The sequence below is a fragment of the Lingula anatina genome, chromosome 2, assembly GCF_051362555.1.
Source record: "Lingula anatina isolate TDL-2025a chromosome 2, LinAna3.0, whole genome shotgun sequence".
In the NCBI taxonomy this organism is placed as follows: Eukaryota; Metazoa; Brachiopoda; class Lingulata; order Lingulida; family Lingulidae; genus Lingula; species Lingula anatina.
In genome coordinates this window covers 23436504-23453281 of record NC_141768.1, presented here as the reverse complement: position 1 = coordinate 23453281, position 16778 = coordinate 23436504, and the positions used below count along the sequence as shown (strand labels likewise).

General features: G+C 35.1%; 1 protein-coding gene across 2 annotated transcripts; it reads right to left on the bottom strand.

Moving 5' to 3' along the window:
* Window positions 1–3474: 3474 nt before the first annotated feature.
* LOC106160174 (tetraspanin-15) lies at window positions 3475–16777 on the bottom strand. 2 transcript variants are annotated; one of them, XM_013536704.3, is made up of 9 exons: window positions 16615–16777; window positions 13715–13900; window positions 11108–11182; window positions 8509–8604; window positions 8057–8173; window positions 6960–6971; window positions 6690–6728; window positions 5992–6108; window positions 3475–5482 (listed from the first exon to the last, which is right to left on the bottom strand). In XM_013536704.3, the coding sequence occupies exons 1-9, from the start codon at window positions 16762–16764 to the stop codon at window positions 5402–5404; spliced, it is 873 nt and encodes a 290-aa protein (XP_013392158.2). In that variant the 5' UTR covers window positions 16765–16777; the 3' UTR covers window positions 3475–5401. The 2 variants fall into 2 exon arrangements, with proteins under 2 accessions (XP_013392158.2, XP_086860617.1); XM_087004491.1 differs by lacking the exon at window positions 6960–6971.
* Between the last annotated feature and the right edge of the window lies 1 nt (window position 16778).

Genomic DNA, 16778 nt, shown 5'->3' with positions numbered 1-16778 from the left:
TATCTTATGCATATTTGGACCTCGTACGAAACCGAAACTCCATATATTAATAGATAATGTAATTTTCATTGTGTCCCTGTCTTTTAAGGCCCAGAAAATAACAGGCCGAATAGTCCACTTTTTCGCGAAACTGTCCACATTTTCACGAGCGCCTGATATTTAAACGTGAGTTAATTAGAACTGAAAGTACCAGTTTTGTTCGACCCTTAGCTAATTCTACCAAAAAGATACCACTTAACTAATGCGTGAAACCTACGCATCTCTCCGTCTGCAACAGAGTATGGCCAGATAACACGGAACGTTTTGATAACGTTACCACCGGATTATATTATATTATGGCAAGACCATCACCAAACAACAGAACGCTCTTCTAATGTTTTATACTATCACTGTTGTTATCATTGGTCTTAGAACCGTTGCCAGCACTTTTTTATGAACGTATATATAAATTTTACTGAAACTAATACATTGTACATTTTTGTTAAAAAAAAAGAAAAAAAAACATACAAAGGAATTTCATATTTTCCATCACTACAATTTGCACAATGTATCATCACATCTGAACGTGTTTAAAGCGTTCCCACAATGTTGGACCTCAAACCTGAACTACGCCTAGCGGCTAATTACAAATTGTATGTAATTATTGGGGTCGGTTTTAGTCGGCGACTTGAGCGCTGCGGACTTGAGAACCTTCGGACCTACGCGAAATAACCGACATGTGATTAAAAGCTTATAAACTATTACACTTAATTAATAACTCGTTCTAGAGTTAATTAATTTTGGGAAGGATTGAATAGACATCAATACTCTAAATAAACTTCGTCAAAATGTTAAAAAAGATGTTTTAAAGTAGCCTTGATAGTTGTTTGGTGTTTATGGCGAACTAATGAATTTTTTCACCCCGTTTCACAAAAAAGATTCTTATAAACTTGCTCGCAAAGTCAGCTAGCTTAGGAGTGAATATATTCAGAAGTGGAATGCCTTCAGGTAAGTGAATTACGTCGAATAGTTCATTATGATAATCGTGATGGGGAGAGTCCATTCCATTCGAGGGGTGTCAGGTGGGGCGAGTCTATTACATTCAGGGGGTGACAGGTAGGGAGAGTCCATTCCATTCAGGGGGTGTCAGGTGGGGCGAGTCCATCACATCCGGGATGTCAGGTGGGGCGAGTCCATTACATCCAGGGGGTGTCAGGTGGGGCGAGTCCATTCCTTCAGAGTGGGTGAAAGGTGGGGCAAGTTCATTCCATCCTAGGGGTGGAAGGTGGGGCGAGTCCATTTCATATGTGGGGTGACAGGTAAGTGACAGAAAACCGTCAATCCCCAAAACATTAAGGAAATATTTACAGATCAGATATTTAGCAGATTGAATTTAAAAGTCCTCAAGCACAAAATAATATTAATCATTTTCCGTTATCAAATCTACTATCTTTATCAGCATAACTTCATAACAAATTCAAAATAAAACTCGAGTTTCAAAAGTATTTATTCAGTTTTTAATAGATAAACGAATGAGCATGGGTTCTTGGCTGTGAAACAAAGGCAGGATACCATAGGTTGCTTGCTGGCGCATGTTGTGCAGAATCTCATTGAGCTTCTGAAAAGAGAAAATAATGATTACAAATTTAGACTAAACAGACAGTTTTTCTATATAAACTTAAATGAAAAACCTAAAATATTAAAATGTGGAAATACTGATTTTTTACAAGTGAAAATTAATAAAAAGGAATAAAACCTAAAAGAAACAAAATTAACCGGAAGATAATTTAAATAAGAAGGTTTAAATTCCTTTTAAAACTATCACAATTGTTGTCAAAAGAGACGTTTGTATTGTTGGTAAAATTTGACCCTAGACACACTCATCACTGGACCCGAAGCTCAGAACTGTGACAAGCATCATCTAGTTAAATAATCAGCAATTTTGGTGGTAATACTTACATTTAAATACACACATGACATTCTAATTAGGTAAACTATTCAAAATCAGCGGTCAAGGGACACACAAAATGTTCAAACAGAGCTTCTAAAGTGCAGAACTAAAAGATTTTAAGCAAATTTAGGTTATCGTCAAAAATCGGGTGAGTGCACCGTTCATCCCGTAGCCCATATTTGGATTGCATTGTAATAGATTCCGCTTTTCTGAGTGACATACAAGTAACAGTGGTAATAAACGAACAGTAGTACAAGAACTCGTCTTATTAATATTTGTGGTAAATATTCTTTCTTTCGTCTCCGCCTTTAGTATATACTGGCGGTGGTTATTGAAAATGTGATACTCACAACACGTATTCTGCGCCTTGTAAAAGCTCAACCTTGTGACTTCGCAATACATACTGTTGCATCTACACCCAACCGCGTCCAACTGCCAAGTAAGCATTCGGGAATACAGCTCACATTACGATGAGCAACTCATTGTTAAGCAAATTACAACAGGTACGGGTCATTTTAGATGAGAGGTTGTTACTGAAACTGTTCACCAATGGTCAATAAACCCAGTGGTGATGTCTTCACATACGCTCGAAACTGTGCGTACACGTACAATCGATGTCACATGGGAAAATTTGAAACCAAATAAGAAAACTCAATGACAAAAACAAACGGGAACATAATTAACAGTATTATTTTGTAGCATGTTGAAATTATCCAGAAAACAAATTTTCAAGATTAAGAAATTCAAAACCAGAATTCACGAAACTGTTACATATGTGGCGGTATCAACATCTATGTTCATCATTTTGTTTTTTGTATTATATTATAAAAATTACGTGTTAAAACTATCCTGAAGAAAAAATACTTTATGATGTGCCACTGACACAACCTGATTATGGAACGTTAGTACAGGAGGGTCCATACATTTATTAATTTCTTTTGCAGAATTTTAATAAGCTCCCCGCTTCTTCCACTACTGGTGGTCCACAGTTCATTTTGGCCAGTATCCCTCAAGCGCCTGTCAATGAAGCTATAGCCTTTAATGAAGTTACCATGCTTATGTTACCATGTAATGGTCGATTTATCTTTCAAGTTCTTGTCTCTGTACAAGGGCCATGCCTCTGTATGCTATTTGTATGCCCCAGCTGATCCATAACTTATTTTCATGTGTTGGCATTTTACTTTTTGAGATAAAAATGCTAGCAAAATAATATACATATTAGAAAAATGTAAATAGAAGTGTTAATGCATGGGTTCTTCTGCTAGGTATCTATCATAATGATGTTGACTTTTTTCACCGTATTGAGAAAATGAGAGACAGTACATCAGAATTGTTCAATTACTGATAATGATCAATGTCCCTACCAATGATCAGGACTGTTGCAGAGAAATTCTAGGAGACAAATACAAATTTGGGGTGAATTGGACAGGGAGATTCCACTCCCAATCCCTCGGTAAACTTCTGTGAGGTTAAATGGTGGTGTCCTCCTAGCAACCAATATATGTATACATATGCTTAAATATTGTTACCAAGTACAGAACACATTTCATACACAACTAGCAATTTATTGCTAAAGCAAAATGGAGTATCATGTAATGGTTATCATATGAGCACCTTTTAAAACAATATAAAACATTATTCTACTAGTAAAGATATAACAGTTTTGAAAAAACTAGTTTGGTGTGTCTCTAGAGGAATATAGTTTTTTTCTGATTAGGGAATAAAATACACCAAAACTGTAAATGGCAGTCTAGCTCAAATCAATTTTCTTGTCACATTTTCAAAAGTTAGAATAGTATTGAATGATAAAACTTTAACACCACTGACAAGAATGACAGACAGCTAGAGTTAAACTGCAACTAATGTAAAAATTTATATTTTGTTTCCAAACCTAAAGAATTTTAATTCGTTACAAAACTTACAAGGAGTTAACTTTTGAAGTTTTTTTTTTTACATATATTTACAAAAGGTTCATTCTTTCAAATATTGTCAACTACCTTACAACAGATCTAACAAAGACAACTTTTTTGGCTAAACATTAAGGTACTTAAAAAAGTGAACAGATATTCATGCTCTGTAAGTTATAATACCTAATTTAAGTAATATTTGGCACATAGGAAACTGGACTCTGAATTCTTCCATACTGATTGCCCCAGCAAGTTCAGTCCACTTTCATGTTCTTTGAAAAAAAAAAAAATTAACCCTTCTTGTCACACTTTCCCAGACAGATCAATATATAACTGGCCAATAGTCAATTTACTTGTTTGATGGTATCTTTAGACTATCATCAAGTGATTTCTCATGTCTGAGAGCATGTGACACACTGAACTGGTATATAAACAAAAGTTGGCTAAAACGCACTCAGGGTGCTTATGTGTGGTGAGATTCAAATTGGGAGTAATAAGTGAGCTGACTAGTTTGTTTGGTTATATATGACAACATGTAACAACAAGAGTACAAAATATCTTTTAGGACTATGAAAACCTCAAATCCATTTTTGATCATAATTGCAAATAATCCTTCAAATACCTGTTCTTTCCTTAACATTTAACCCTTCATCTTGGCAAGTGAACTAATGGCGAAGTTATAAAAAAAACTGAATCATTCACTAATAATCTCGGAAAATGCAAAAAATTGATGCACAAAAACACAAAAATATAAAGATACAAATATAAACTATTCAAAATAAGCTAGGTGGGTGTGAAAACACAGATTGTTTCATCGCATGGTTCTCTATACAAATTGCTTAGATATACCCTGCTTAGCAAGAGCAGGGGGGCAGTGCTGTGCTGCCAGTTATATAAGAGGTATTACATAAAGGACAATATGCGATTGTCAGAGCAACTGACAGTAGCTCTATTCTTCTGGCAAGATAAACATACGACTGAGATTTATACACTATCAGCTGAGAGATGCCTTTACAAAACTTCTTGAATTCCAAACTGGAAGTCTGTCCTCAAAAGTACTGTGTCCAACAAGAGTCCACATCATTGTTTGGTGGTATCAATCAATCCAATGCACAACTAACTTTCCAAACTTTTGTCACAAAATTGAAAAAGATGAAATTACAAACATTCTTAATCATTCTCAAGTACCATATTTCAAGCTGTCATGCTCAAATTTGACATCCATCATGTATGGACACTGATCTTGGTTTTGTAAGTCTCTGTATAAATAGCACTATTCCCCAGCTGGCACTGGTTTTAACAGAACACAGCAATGACCTGGACTCTTGTCTAAGACAGCTTGCACCTAGCCACTTGTGTAGGTCAACACAAATGTCACTGATGACCTTAATTCATCCTATTTTTCGCCAAACTTGATATAAGCTGTAAAAAACATGCTTTGCATTGTCACCATCTTAGTAATAAAGCATTAACAAGGTCTCCAACCCCTGGAAGGCCAGTTTATTTTACACCATTCTTCGCGTCTCAGTATTCTGGCATAGAACCAATCTGAACTCTCCTTGGTTTAGATATATGTGGACTTGTACAGATGTCTCCTGTCATCTACCATGATCATAAAGTTATATGCAAGGAAGATACCAATAACCTGGAATAGAACCACACTCATAAGAATTATCAACCTGACCATCAACACTAAAACATAGTTCATTCAACAAATATAATACAAATAAAATACACATCAAAAATTGGTGTCTGGCAGAGCTCTCAAAGGTGAAATATAAAATCAGTTAAGTTTAAAATGTGAAACTAAAATTATATATTTAAAGAGAGAAGGTTATTACATAATTAAGCATTCCATTCTGGCAACGTTATGCAATAAAAGGTTATCTTTTTTTAAATAAAAATGCTGGTTTTTGTGCAAAGACTATGCAGGAAGTTTTAGGACTGAACTGATCCCTAATGTGATTACAGGATATGAACATTCCTTGTTCAAATTCAATTGATGAATCATGTTCAAACTGTTGAACAATCACCTCTAACACACATTTTAACACATAGTATACCTCTACAACATACAAGTTTTTTTATACCTAACCACAGTTTAATTACTCTAGTGGAATATATTGTATCAAAGCACTGGAGACATATTACCACCTGTGGTATAGCAAATCCCAGTGCAATGGCTCCAATAACATCCAGGTTGTCTTCTATCCAGCTGATGAATGCATAGGCACAGCCTTTCACATTTATCACTGTCCCAGGATCAATGTTCTGAAAAATGATAACTTCATATTAAACACATCTCCTATCCACCTGATGCAGACATAAACACAGTCCTCTGAATCAATTTCCTAAAAAGATTAATAACATTGTCACATAAATGCTCATCTTATAATAATCATTAAATCACCAATCTGAATTTAATCTCATTTACTGCCAATAGGGGGAGCTAAGATACAAATCACTGACATCATATATAAAGTTTTAGTTATTTACAGAACAATTTTACATGGTTATAGATGTATAAGAAGGGTGAAGTATCTGATCTAGTCAATAGGTGGAGCTGCAGTACCAAGACTGGCATGCTCACAATCACATACAATTGGTATCAAATTTCAGGCAAAATATTTTGGACCATGTCAATCAAGGATAAATTGGACATAATTGAATAAAATATGGTATCCATTGGTTTAAATTTAGCTTCTCTCCCCCCCCCCCCCCAAGTTAAACAGATCCCAATATCCTATTTATCCATCAATGAATAATTTAATAAAATTTTCATCCCAATTTTTGAAATAAGTCCTTTTATAACCCCACCAAGATTTAAGTCGCATTTTCAATGTTGTACTCACCCCATTGGCATCTCTAACTTTCCACCCACACTTGTCACCCTATAAATAAATAATGACAGCAAATACACAATTATTTCTTGGCAAAAGGATTGATTCTTCATTTATGGTTTAATAAAGTATACAATGTGATATGCCTGTCTTAAATTTTATTTATTTAATCATTTTTCAAGAGCCCAATGTTTCATTATTCTAAAGTTAAAATATATCTTCTGTAACTGATTTAAGTTAAAATAGCATACAAAAATACACATCACAGCATCTCATACTTACTGATTTTGCAAGCTGAAATGATGAAGAAAAAACATATGCATTAATGTAGGCTAATTTGGAGAAGTAATCTAAATAGACTGAAAGTAGTATTTTTTACATTGAGCATGCAATTACAGTATGTATATTTGTACAGTATGATAAATATATTCTTACAAAACATGTCACTGTTTATACTGTAGATAGTACAGGTAATACATTTCAGTTAGTGATCATGAGTAGTAGTTCATGAGTTAGTGGTGAGTTACACCATACAATCTGTACTGATCATCAACACATGTTCAATGTGGACTGTGAAGACATACTTTTGACCTATACACTTGTATTGTCTCATGTCTAACGAGAACAGATGGTAATAATGGAAATCATCCAAAATAGCCTAAAACAAGACTGCTTAATATCATACATGATTAAAACTTGTGAGTACCTGTGAAGATGGAGCTAACCTTTTAACAATGAGGGTTAAACTCAATGTACTGGGAATCTAGTTTTAAAAAGCAATACAAAAGTAACACCCAAAACATTGTGCAAAAAACTTACATATTGTGAAAAATACCTGTGGATTAATTCTATGAGCTTTTATTGGTTGCCAAAACCTTTGACATTAATGATTCATAATCAATGACCCCACTTCTTCACAAAGCACAGCTTGATTTTACACCAAGTTAAGATACTGTGGGCTATCTCAGATGATTTCTATTAAAATCAGAGACATGCAGCAGGAAGACCCTTCCTGATACATAATTGGCTATTCAAGAAAATGCCACCTTATCTATTAGGTTTTATATTGAACTATACACAACAATAGATAATTCCCTATAGAAACCATCAAGCAGCCAGAATATTCTTGTCGTGTCTGTATTTAAGAAAGCTAAGCAAAGACCAGCTATGTGCATCTTTATGTGGCTCTTGTAGTACTGCATTAGCCAGTCATTAAAACTAGTACTTCCAACTGACAAGGCAAAAACTACATTACAAGGACTTATGACCATCAACCATGACCCCTGCTCACTCAGCTGACCATTGTTAACATTTGCTTCCATGTCTTAATGCATGGAGACGTGTTTTTGTGTATTTGTGAATGTTGTTTTGTTTCTCACCGCTTGTTCTGTACAACAGGAGGAGGGAACTCCGCAAGCCACGTCTCCAGTGGCATTACAGCTGTAGAACTCGTTTCTTTCCCAATCTTTGTATAAGATAAACCCACAGCAGTTCATCTGAAGTAGGAATTGTGCCAGTTATAAAAGATATTAGCATTTAATTCTATCAGACTACACATGGAAATAAAGCAAATTAAATTACGAATAACTATCAACTGTCTTAGAGATGTCATCTTTAAACATGTCATATCATCATAGGTTGAAAAGAAAAATATATGTAAATAAAACATCAAGAGAAATAAATCATAAATGAATGGATGGCAATGAATGAATGTTCTGGTGACAAATTACATTGAAAAAAAAAATCAGAAAAATGCACTTAATTGGGCACTCATCAAAATCAGTTTTGACTTCAATGGCTTTTAAATAAACCTGCATCAGGCATTTATCACCTCTTCTTGCATCCTATCCAAGGCATCTGTGATGTCATCATCCTTCCCATACTCGTCTATTGCAAACCTCAGGTGCTCACCAACAATATCAGCTGCCTGGAATATACACAGGACCAATATGAAAAAAACAACTGGCCATGCCTTCTTATTTATGTTTTGCAGATATTGTAAATGTCATAGACATTTTTGTGGTGACTCATGCACCTTCACATTATTAGACTTTATATAAACAGGCACAAACTTCTAAGCCACTTGGTAAGACAAAATGAGAGAAGCATACCCCCCCCCCCCCCATGACATATATTTCACCTGTTCATTCTGAGAAGAAAATCACTATTTCACTTCTACATGATCAGCGTTTCTTTTTTAGAATGCCTACAGGGAGCATATAAAGCACAAGATCCAGATCTGTGTGCAGCTCGTGCTATTACGCAGCCCACTTGTACAGCAATCAAATCCATGTTAAGTACTATAACAGGTGCTCTCAACCAGGTTCTATGGCTACCAGTAATGTTCTCTATATTAATGGGTGCCTTGCCTAGGTTTTTACTTTGATGCTCATAGTATGAATATGAAATCTTATTTTGTGAAGTGGAGAGAACTCAGAAGGGTGTGTGGTATCTGGGTCAACAACTCACAGACTTCTAGATGCCTAGCATAACAGCAGATCCAAGCCAAAAATTACAGTAACTGACATTTTCTGTCTGTGGTAAAATAATTCATTCCCATTTCTGACTCTCTGTAATCCCCTGGCAAATGTGTGTAAGCTCAAATGAAATAACAGACCCTCTAACTACTAAGCCGATTTTATTGTCCAATACTTCAAACTGTTTTATATCTGAAAAAGGAAACCACAAAACTATGACACAATGATTTTTTTGACAGTTGGTGGTCCAAAAATTATCAATGTGACTGCATGATTATTGAAACACTACAGTTGCACCTTTGTCCAAACCCATGCCATGTTTTATTTGAATGATTCAGCCTTCTCAATCTGTTCACAGTAAGACTTCCTCTAATGAGACCACCAATCAGCAGGAAATTTCAGCATATTCATGAAGAATTCCATAATTCCATTGACTTGATTACTTACAGAGATTTGTAAGCCTTAATCTTATTATAACACAGTGAATATGAAAAGCGGCCTTTGCTTTGGGTGGTTTTGCTAATATTTATTTTTCAAATTCAATATCATAAATGGGACATTAAAAAAAAAATTTCAACTTATTATTTTTACTCAATCTTATTCCATTTTTTAAAATAAATGCAAAATGTTACGAGTTCAGAATTCTGGGAAGTTTCCAAGTGGTAAGTTCAGGCAGTTAAGAATTAAATGTACCTCTGACAGCAGTATGTATGGTCTCAAAATATGAACTGATACAGACCCAAAGGCAATAATGGTTTTATTTATCTCGAGGTTATACAGACTGGTCTTATAAACCCACTTTTTCTTGTGGTTTAAATCAAGTTGTTCAGTCAAGTCTCAAAAGACTGAAGGTACTGATAACTCATTACTTATAAAAGAGGATGCTTTTGTTATATCATATGGGTATAGACAGATCTAATTATTTCTATTCTGGACCAAAAGGGAAGGTACACTGTATATCAGTTAAAGGAAACATGTACTGTATGAGTACAATTATCTTTGCAATGGAGTACCTGTCAAAATACATGCTACATTATGTCACAAGACACAATCTGTTATTTACCAGGTTCATAGTGATAATAATCTGTTATTATTTGCTATAATTATCAGGAACAATGTATTATCAGAGTCCAGGATCAAAGATAACAGTGCCCACATTCCCCCATAAGGACAGAGTACACAATCTCACTCAATGATTTGGTTAATTTGATGATCAAGGCCACTTGTCAACTGGTTCAACAGTTATTAATAATAGTTCAATGTACGAAATCAAGAGAATCATTCTGGTGTCAGGTGCTATGGAAAGTGACAAGATATGATAGCTTTGCCATGATAATCTCTCCAGATACCACAAGTGTCTCCTCTGCAAGCCAATAGTATATGTCTATATCAGAACCTGATAAAATCAAAAACAAACTCCTCGACATGCAGCCTAAATGAAATCAAATTCAGTTACTTTTCACACTGTATAAAATTCCCACTTTGCATTTTATATTACCAAGGCATAAATTAATATAGTGTAAGATTAATTTTCTCATTAATTCCACACCTCATCCAAAAACTATGCACCTCTGCTGAGTCACAGGCGGGCAGGAGGCCTTTGGTGCCCTTAACACCACTACAGGCAGTAATGTTGCCGTGGTAACCATGAAGGCTCTCCTATTAACAAAATACCAGGGAAGATCCTCTTGTAGAACAGATCCCAGACAGAACCTGTATCAGATCTCATGATATAGTACCAACTTTCTCTTCATGATGGCCTGAAAACTTTCATTATTTTATTTTGGCCTGGGTATAGCTTTTCCATCATGGTAACTGATACTTTTACATAAGAGTAATATTAGCAGTTTTTATGAAGGTGATTAATGATCATGCTAGTAGAAAGTTAAAGTTATTGTTCTACCACATTCCCCTAAGTGACATATGGCTTGCAAATTTGTATCAAGCACCTACCTCTTCTCTGTAGACAAATGCCACAACTCCAACCACAATCTCGAACAAGAAGATCAAAATTAACAAGATCAGGAACTGGAAAGTATAAAAAAATAATGATAAAGAACTTAACAACAGGATGAAATATAACATAATGAATTATCATTCATAAATTAAGGAATTCTGAACTTCTTTACAGTGACCAGAATTTTTTCAAGTAGGGAGACACTTAATTTTAAAACGACCAACTTTGGTATTGTTATGCTGTAGTTTTTGTATTATTACAAATAGTTTCACCACTTGGGTTCTCTAAATATAATATAAATCATATAAAATACATTATTTTAAATCTTGGAGTCCCTAAGCCAATTTTTAATGCTATACTATAAATTAGCTATAGGGTATAGATCCTATATTTTTCTTTATGAAACAATCATATCACACTAGGAAACTAAGTTTGCTCATAAAATCTTATCTCTTTCTAGCAAGTTGCAGCCGGTTGCTCAATTCAACTGAAAGCATCTACATTTTCATTACTGCCACAATAAAATGGGCAATCTCCAAGCTTGCAGCAATGTATTTATATTTCAAGTGAAGGTGGCTGTGTCAAGCAATATATATTCTCTTCTAAATCAATATTGTTTTGTAACTGGGCATCTTGCAGAATGGCCACAGACAGTGCACTGATATGTGAAGTTCAAGCTAAATATCGTGTTACAGCTTGTTTTCGCAACAGAGCAATTAAGAGACCTTGAATGGAAGAGAAAAATAGTGTTTTGACAAGATGGGAAGTTTTCAGAGAACCACAGAATATTGAACAGACATAACATTGGGTAAAATGGCAGATGGAAAGCTCTTTCAATGATTCCCCTGGGGATGTAATGCAGCTTTCATACTTTCAAGCAGGATAGAAAGTATTATGTTCTTTACATAACTAAACCTGACTTCACATGCCTAGAAATATGACTATGACATTTTACTCAATTTTATGAGTCAATAAGATAAAGTAAATTATGTACTTTCTGGTTTATTTCAAAATGACTCATAAATGAGGTACATACAGTGTTTAATTTATCCTGTCTAAACACATAATTTCAGCCTTAACGAGAAAGCTGTATATACATATGACATATGAAATCTTTAGCATGGGAAGTTATCCAACCTGTTTCAGGGTGGAGGGAAGCTGTCTTCTGGGTCTTCCAGAAGACAGTCAGAAATTTCAAATTTACATTGACAGGTATCTATTTTTTTTCTGTGTGGAGACAGTCAAAAATGGAAGATGAATCAACAAAGATAATTTGGAAGACTGTCAGAAAATATCTCTGGATCCCCTCCCCTGCATGTCTTCTGTTAACATGGATATAGAATGGTGATGATGATGATGATGATGCAAGTTAGACCAAAAGTCACTCAAAAGTAGACTTGTGCGAACACAGCTTTAGTTTGATCCAATTACTATAACTCTGGTTTAAGATAAAGCATAAAATCAATGCAGGAGCTGGCTAAAGTGGTCCGTTTCTTTCTATCATCAATTATTCAGGATAATTCAAGGCAGTGCAGGCTACAACCACCCTGAGATACAGAGGACACTGGAAACACCCTACATATTATCAGCATGCCTATGCTCTGGCAGACAGAGTAGTTTCCAGAGTCCTTTGAAACTCAGCATGGCTAGAACAGCTATACAGAACATTATGCAGGGTTTCCTCAGAGCAGCATGTTAACAAAGAACCTAATGGCTCACAAACACCTGTCTGGAACTGCTTGTCTCTGGTTGATCTTAGTTCACTCATAATGAAACCAAAGCAACCCTTCCCAGGCCCACAGAGAGGGGGGGGGGGCACTTTTTCAGAAAAATACCCCCCTTTTGAAACTGCTGGCTACAGGCCTGCTCCTTCACTGGCATTTGGACATGAACACAGCAATATATGAAAATAATTTAGATTGCACATGACCATGTACACAGACCAAATGTGAAAAATATAATAAGTTGGGGTTAACATATTGCCAATAAAAGGCATTGTGAAACTGAGATAACTTGAAGTATATTGTGTCAAAATGCCCACTCAGCTCTAAGTGGCCTTTTTGTCTTTTTTCAATAAACAGTTTTTCAAACATCAGCCTTTGTTTGCAATGCTATTGCTACTATTTGTATATTACTGGGATTCAATCCTTCCAATTGGGGAGTTATTGAAATGTAGACATCACTAAAACATTAATAATGTAAGAAAAGGTATTATGTTTCCCTTAGGGGAAATCGGCTGCTCTGTGCCTACTCCTACCAATAACTTAACTGCCATTTCCCAGGCTGAACTGAACTTAAATTGATAAATAGCAGCAGCTGCAGTGGAGGTCACTGGTGGAAACAGGAACTCAGAAGTGAAAAAATTGAACTCCAAGGTGCAGCTTCTTGTTTACTGGTGATGGATTTGTTTTGATTTGTCAATATAACAAAAGAGGAACAACTGTCAGAGGAACTGTGCAAAAATCTTTCTTTCAATTTTAAATATAAATATCCAAGACTTTGGTATTCTGCTTTTGCAAAAATAAATAAATATTTTTTTTTAAATTCAGCATTCATATGTAGAGTCTATGTGAATTATTTGTTTAAATACCACCGTTACTTACCACTTTAATACCAATGAATTTTTCCAGCAATGTGCTGAAGGCTCCCACTAGAGCAATGATAACTATGAGGCATCCAACAACAATCAGCAGTGCTGAGGGACTGGATAAAAATGTGTTCACTGCCGCATTCTTCTGTCGAATATTCTCTGCCCATGCTCCTACACCAATCAAAATGGCACCAATGATCTGCAAATGGAGAGACTCTACATAATGGTTCCATATAAACATTTCAATAACTACTCTGGCAGTTGATTAATGCTTTACTCAAAGGATTTCTGACCCAGACTTTAAACATGCAACTGAATCTGGTTCATTGTAAAACACTTTAATAATCACTACACACTTCTCACTTCTATTTTCCTATATATATATCATGACTTGATAAAAAGATGAAAAGGTCTCATGTTTAAGGAAATGGCCTCTAATATGGAGGAGCTTCTTGCATCCCCATTTAGTCTTAGGAAGAGGACTACCAGACATATCTTAGACAACATTATTGAAGAAAAATGTTGTGCTAATTTTAACCACATGTATATACACTCCTATTACGTGGGTAATGCAGTTGATTCACCAAGTACCTAGCCTATATTTTAGACCTCAATATGTTCTTACCCATCCTGAATATAAAACTACTGAATATTTCACCTTAAAAACAAAATACCAAACTCTAATAACAAGTCAAAGCATTTTTTACATCAGACCATTTGTTAACTGTGATGAAAAAATATTGTGGGAAGTATCAGTATTATACATACAATTTATGAACTATTCAGACAAAAAGATCCATTTGTTTAAGTTGATATGTAAAGCAAAGTGAAACTGAGCCAGTATAAGGCCAACTGAACAATGTGAAATTAGTTGAGACCAGGCAGAAAACAGATTCTGTTCTAGAAGTGCATTTCCAGAGATTTAGATCGATCCAGCGATTTAGATTTAGACCGACCTAACTCCCTGAGGGTTCACGCTAAATTGCAGTCAGCCGAGTGTGCACCACAGTTAATTACCACCTCACAGCTTTTAGTGGGCGGGAGAGACACTTAAGCCGGCTAAGCTGACAGTAATCTAGTGAGACTCCCCACTGGAATAGATCAACTAAAATCTATGGGAATGGGGTCTTACAGTCACTAACAAAGACACTGTTCAGATTTGTGCCATCTAATAACTAAAGCAACATCATAAAATTATGTTGCTGCTTATGTTCTTTCTACCTGGTCAAGTAGAAGAGCAATCCCAAAAGCAAATATAAATATTTCAACATAGGTGACTACAATAACAGAAAGACAAAAAGCTGAATTTTCTTTCCTAAGTCTGCTGTTTGTTTTTGCTGTCTGTGTGTGGATTGCCAAACACACAAGCTGTTGACTGGGACGGTTCTTTATTCAGATCAATACAGAAACAACATGGTTCTTATACAAGTGTGTCTCAAGTTGATTTTTCTATTGTATCAGGCAATAAAATAAACACCTTTTGATACCCTATTAAATCCTTCCAGTCCATATAGTTTTTCAATAACTTTCTTTCAAAGGTATTGGATAGAGGTATGCAATTTTGCATACAGTCTTATAGCAGCACACAGAATGGGTATATAGGCAATGAGTATAATAAGGCATTCCACTTCATGGTGGAAGTTATCATATTACATATAGAAATCTAACATTTTTTGAAAATTAATTTTGAAATACAGTTAGTTCATGACACAAGAGTACTACATTCAAGGCATATATGTGAATGTATATGAGCTTGTTGGCAGCTAAGTGGTAGACCAAGGGCATTATTGATTATCTTTTCCTTCCACAATAAATACTGAAATGCAGGCCGAGATGCCCTATATAAATATGCTGTATGACATTGCATGACGATAATACAATTGGCAGGCCATGCAAGCTGGCCTAAATAGTTAAATGTTATAATATGAATACTATCATACAAATGACCATCCTTTCAATATAACTATCATCTGATAAACTACAGTTTCAGTTTGTGTTTCTAGAACTGTCCCGTACAATTGGATAGGCCACATATCAGGAAGTTTACCAGGAAAGCTGATAACAGAAATAAGTTCCTCTCACTACACTTTTTCCTTTGTCTGTATTGATTTACTAACAGAAGAGCTCTGTTAAAGGCAATAGTCTCCATAATTTGAGGTAATTAAACTGGTACAGAGAAAAAAGATGAAAAGGGCAGAACTATTCTCAACTATTAAAAAATCATTGTAACTGATTTTCCAGGTATACTATTTCCTTATCTTGGTTTTTAAACAAATGAGAAGAATAAATAATTTATTATTTTTTATTATTTTCAATGAAAAAAGACATCTAATAATTGAAAGTGGAAAAATGCTGATAAATCTTTTGCTTTTAGTACTATTGTAATACAAACTGATGGTTCACTTACATGAATATGACAATTAATTCTAATAAAAATAATAACAATATCATTGCATTAATTAATTAATAATAATATCAACATAGTCTATGTTGTTATAATAAAACTAATGACAAAATTGCATATGAACACATACTGGTTGCCACAGCTTGTTAAAACAATTTTCTTTACAGTTAATATTATTGTCTTTTCTCATTTATTTTTTCCGAATATTTTTTAAATTTTAAATGAGGGACATTTGGGGGCTTAAAGTTGAAAAAATGCAAAAAAAAATTTTGTAAACGGATTGTCAACTAGCTCTACGAATAGTTAAATCGACACGCTTAACTTTTTATCTATTCCCATACATACAAGAAAACATATCAAATAGCTTTCCCCTCTCTGTGACCTTTCCACAGCAGCAGATGGTAAGCTACTCTGCCGGCACGCCGCCTTCCAACACTCAAAATAGGCGGCTGTCTCTCTCAGCAACCCGCTCGTTTTTTAAACATATAACTTCATTCAATTTCACTCACCAAAAGGAATATTGCATAGATCATCAGACAAATCTTGCTAAGAAGAAATGTGTTGCATGGGCATAGTGGTTTCCTGCGACTCCTTTGTCTGGCTGGTGGAGAATCGGGGTGCCTCTCAGAATTTGCCAAAGTCTGCCTTTCATCCGCCATTGTGAACACTGCTG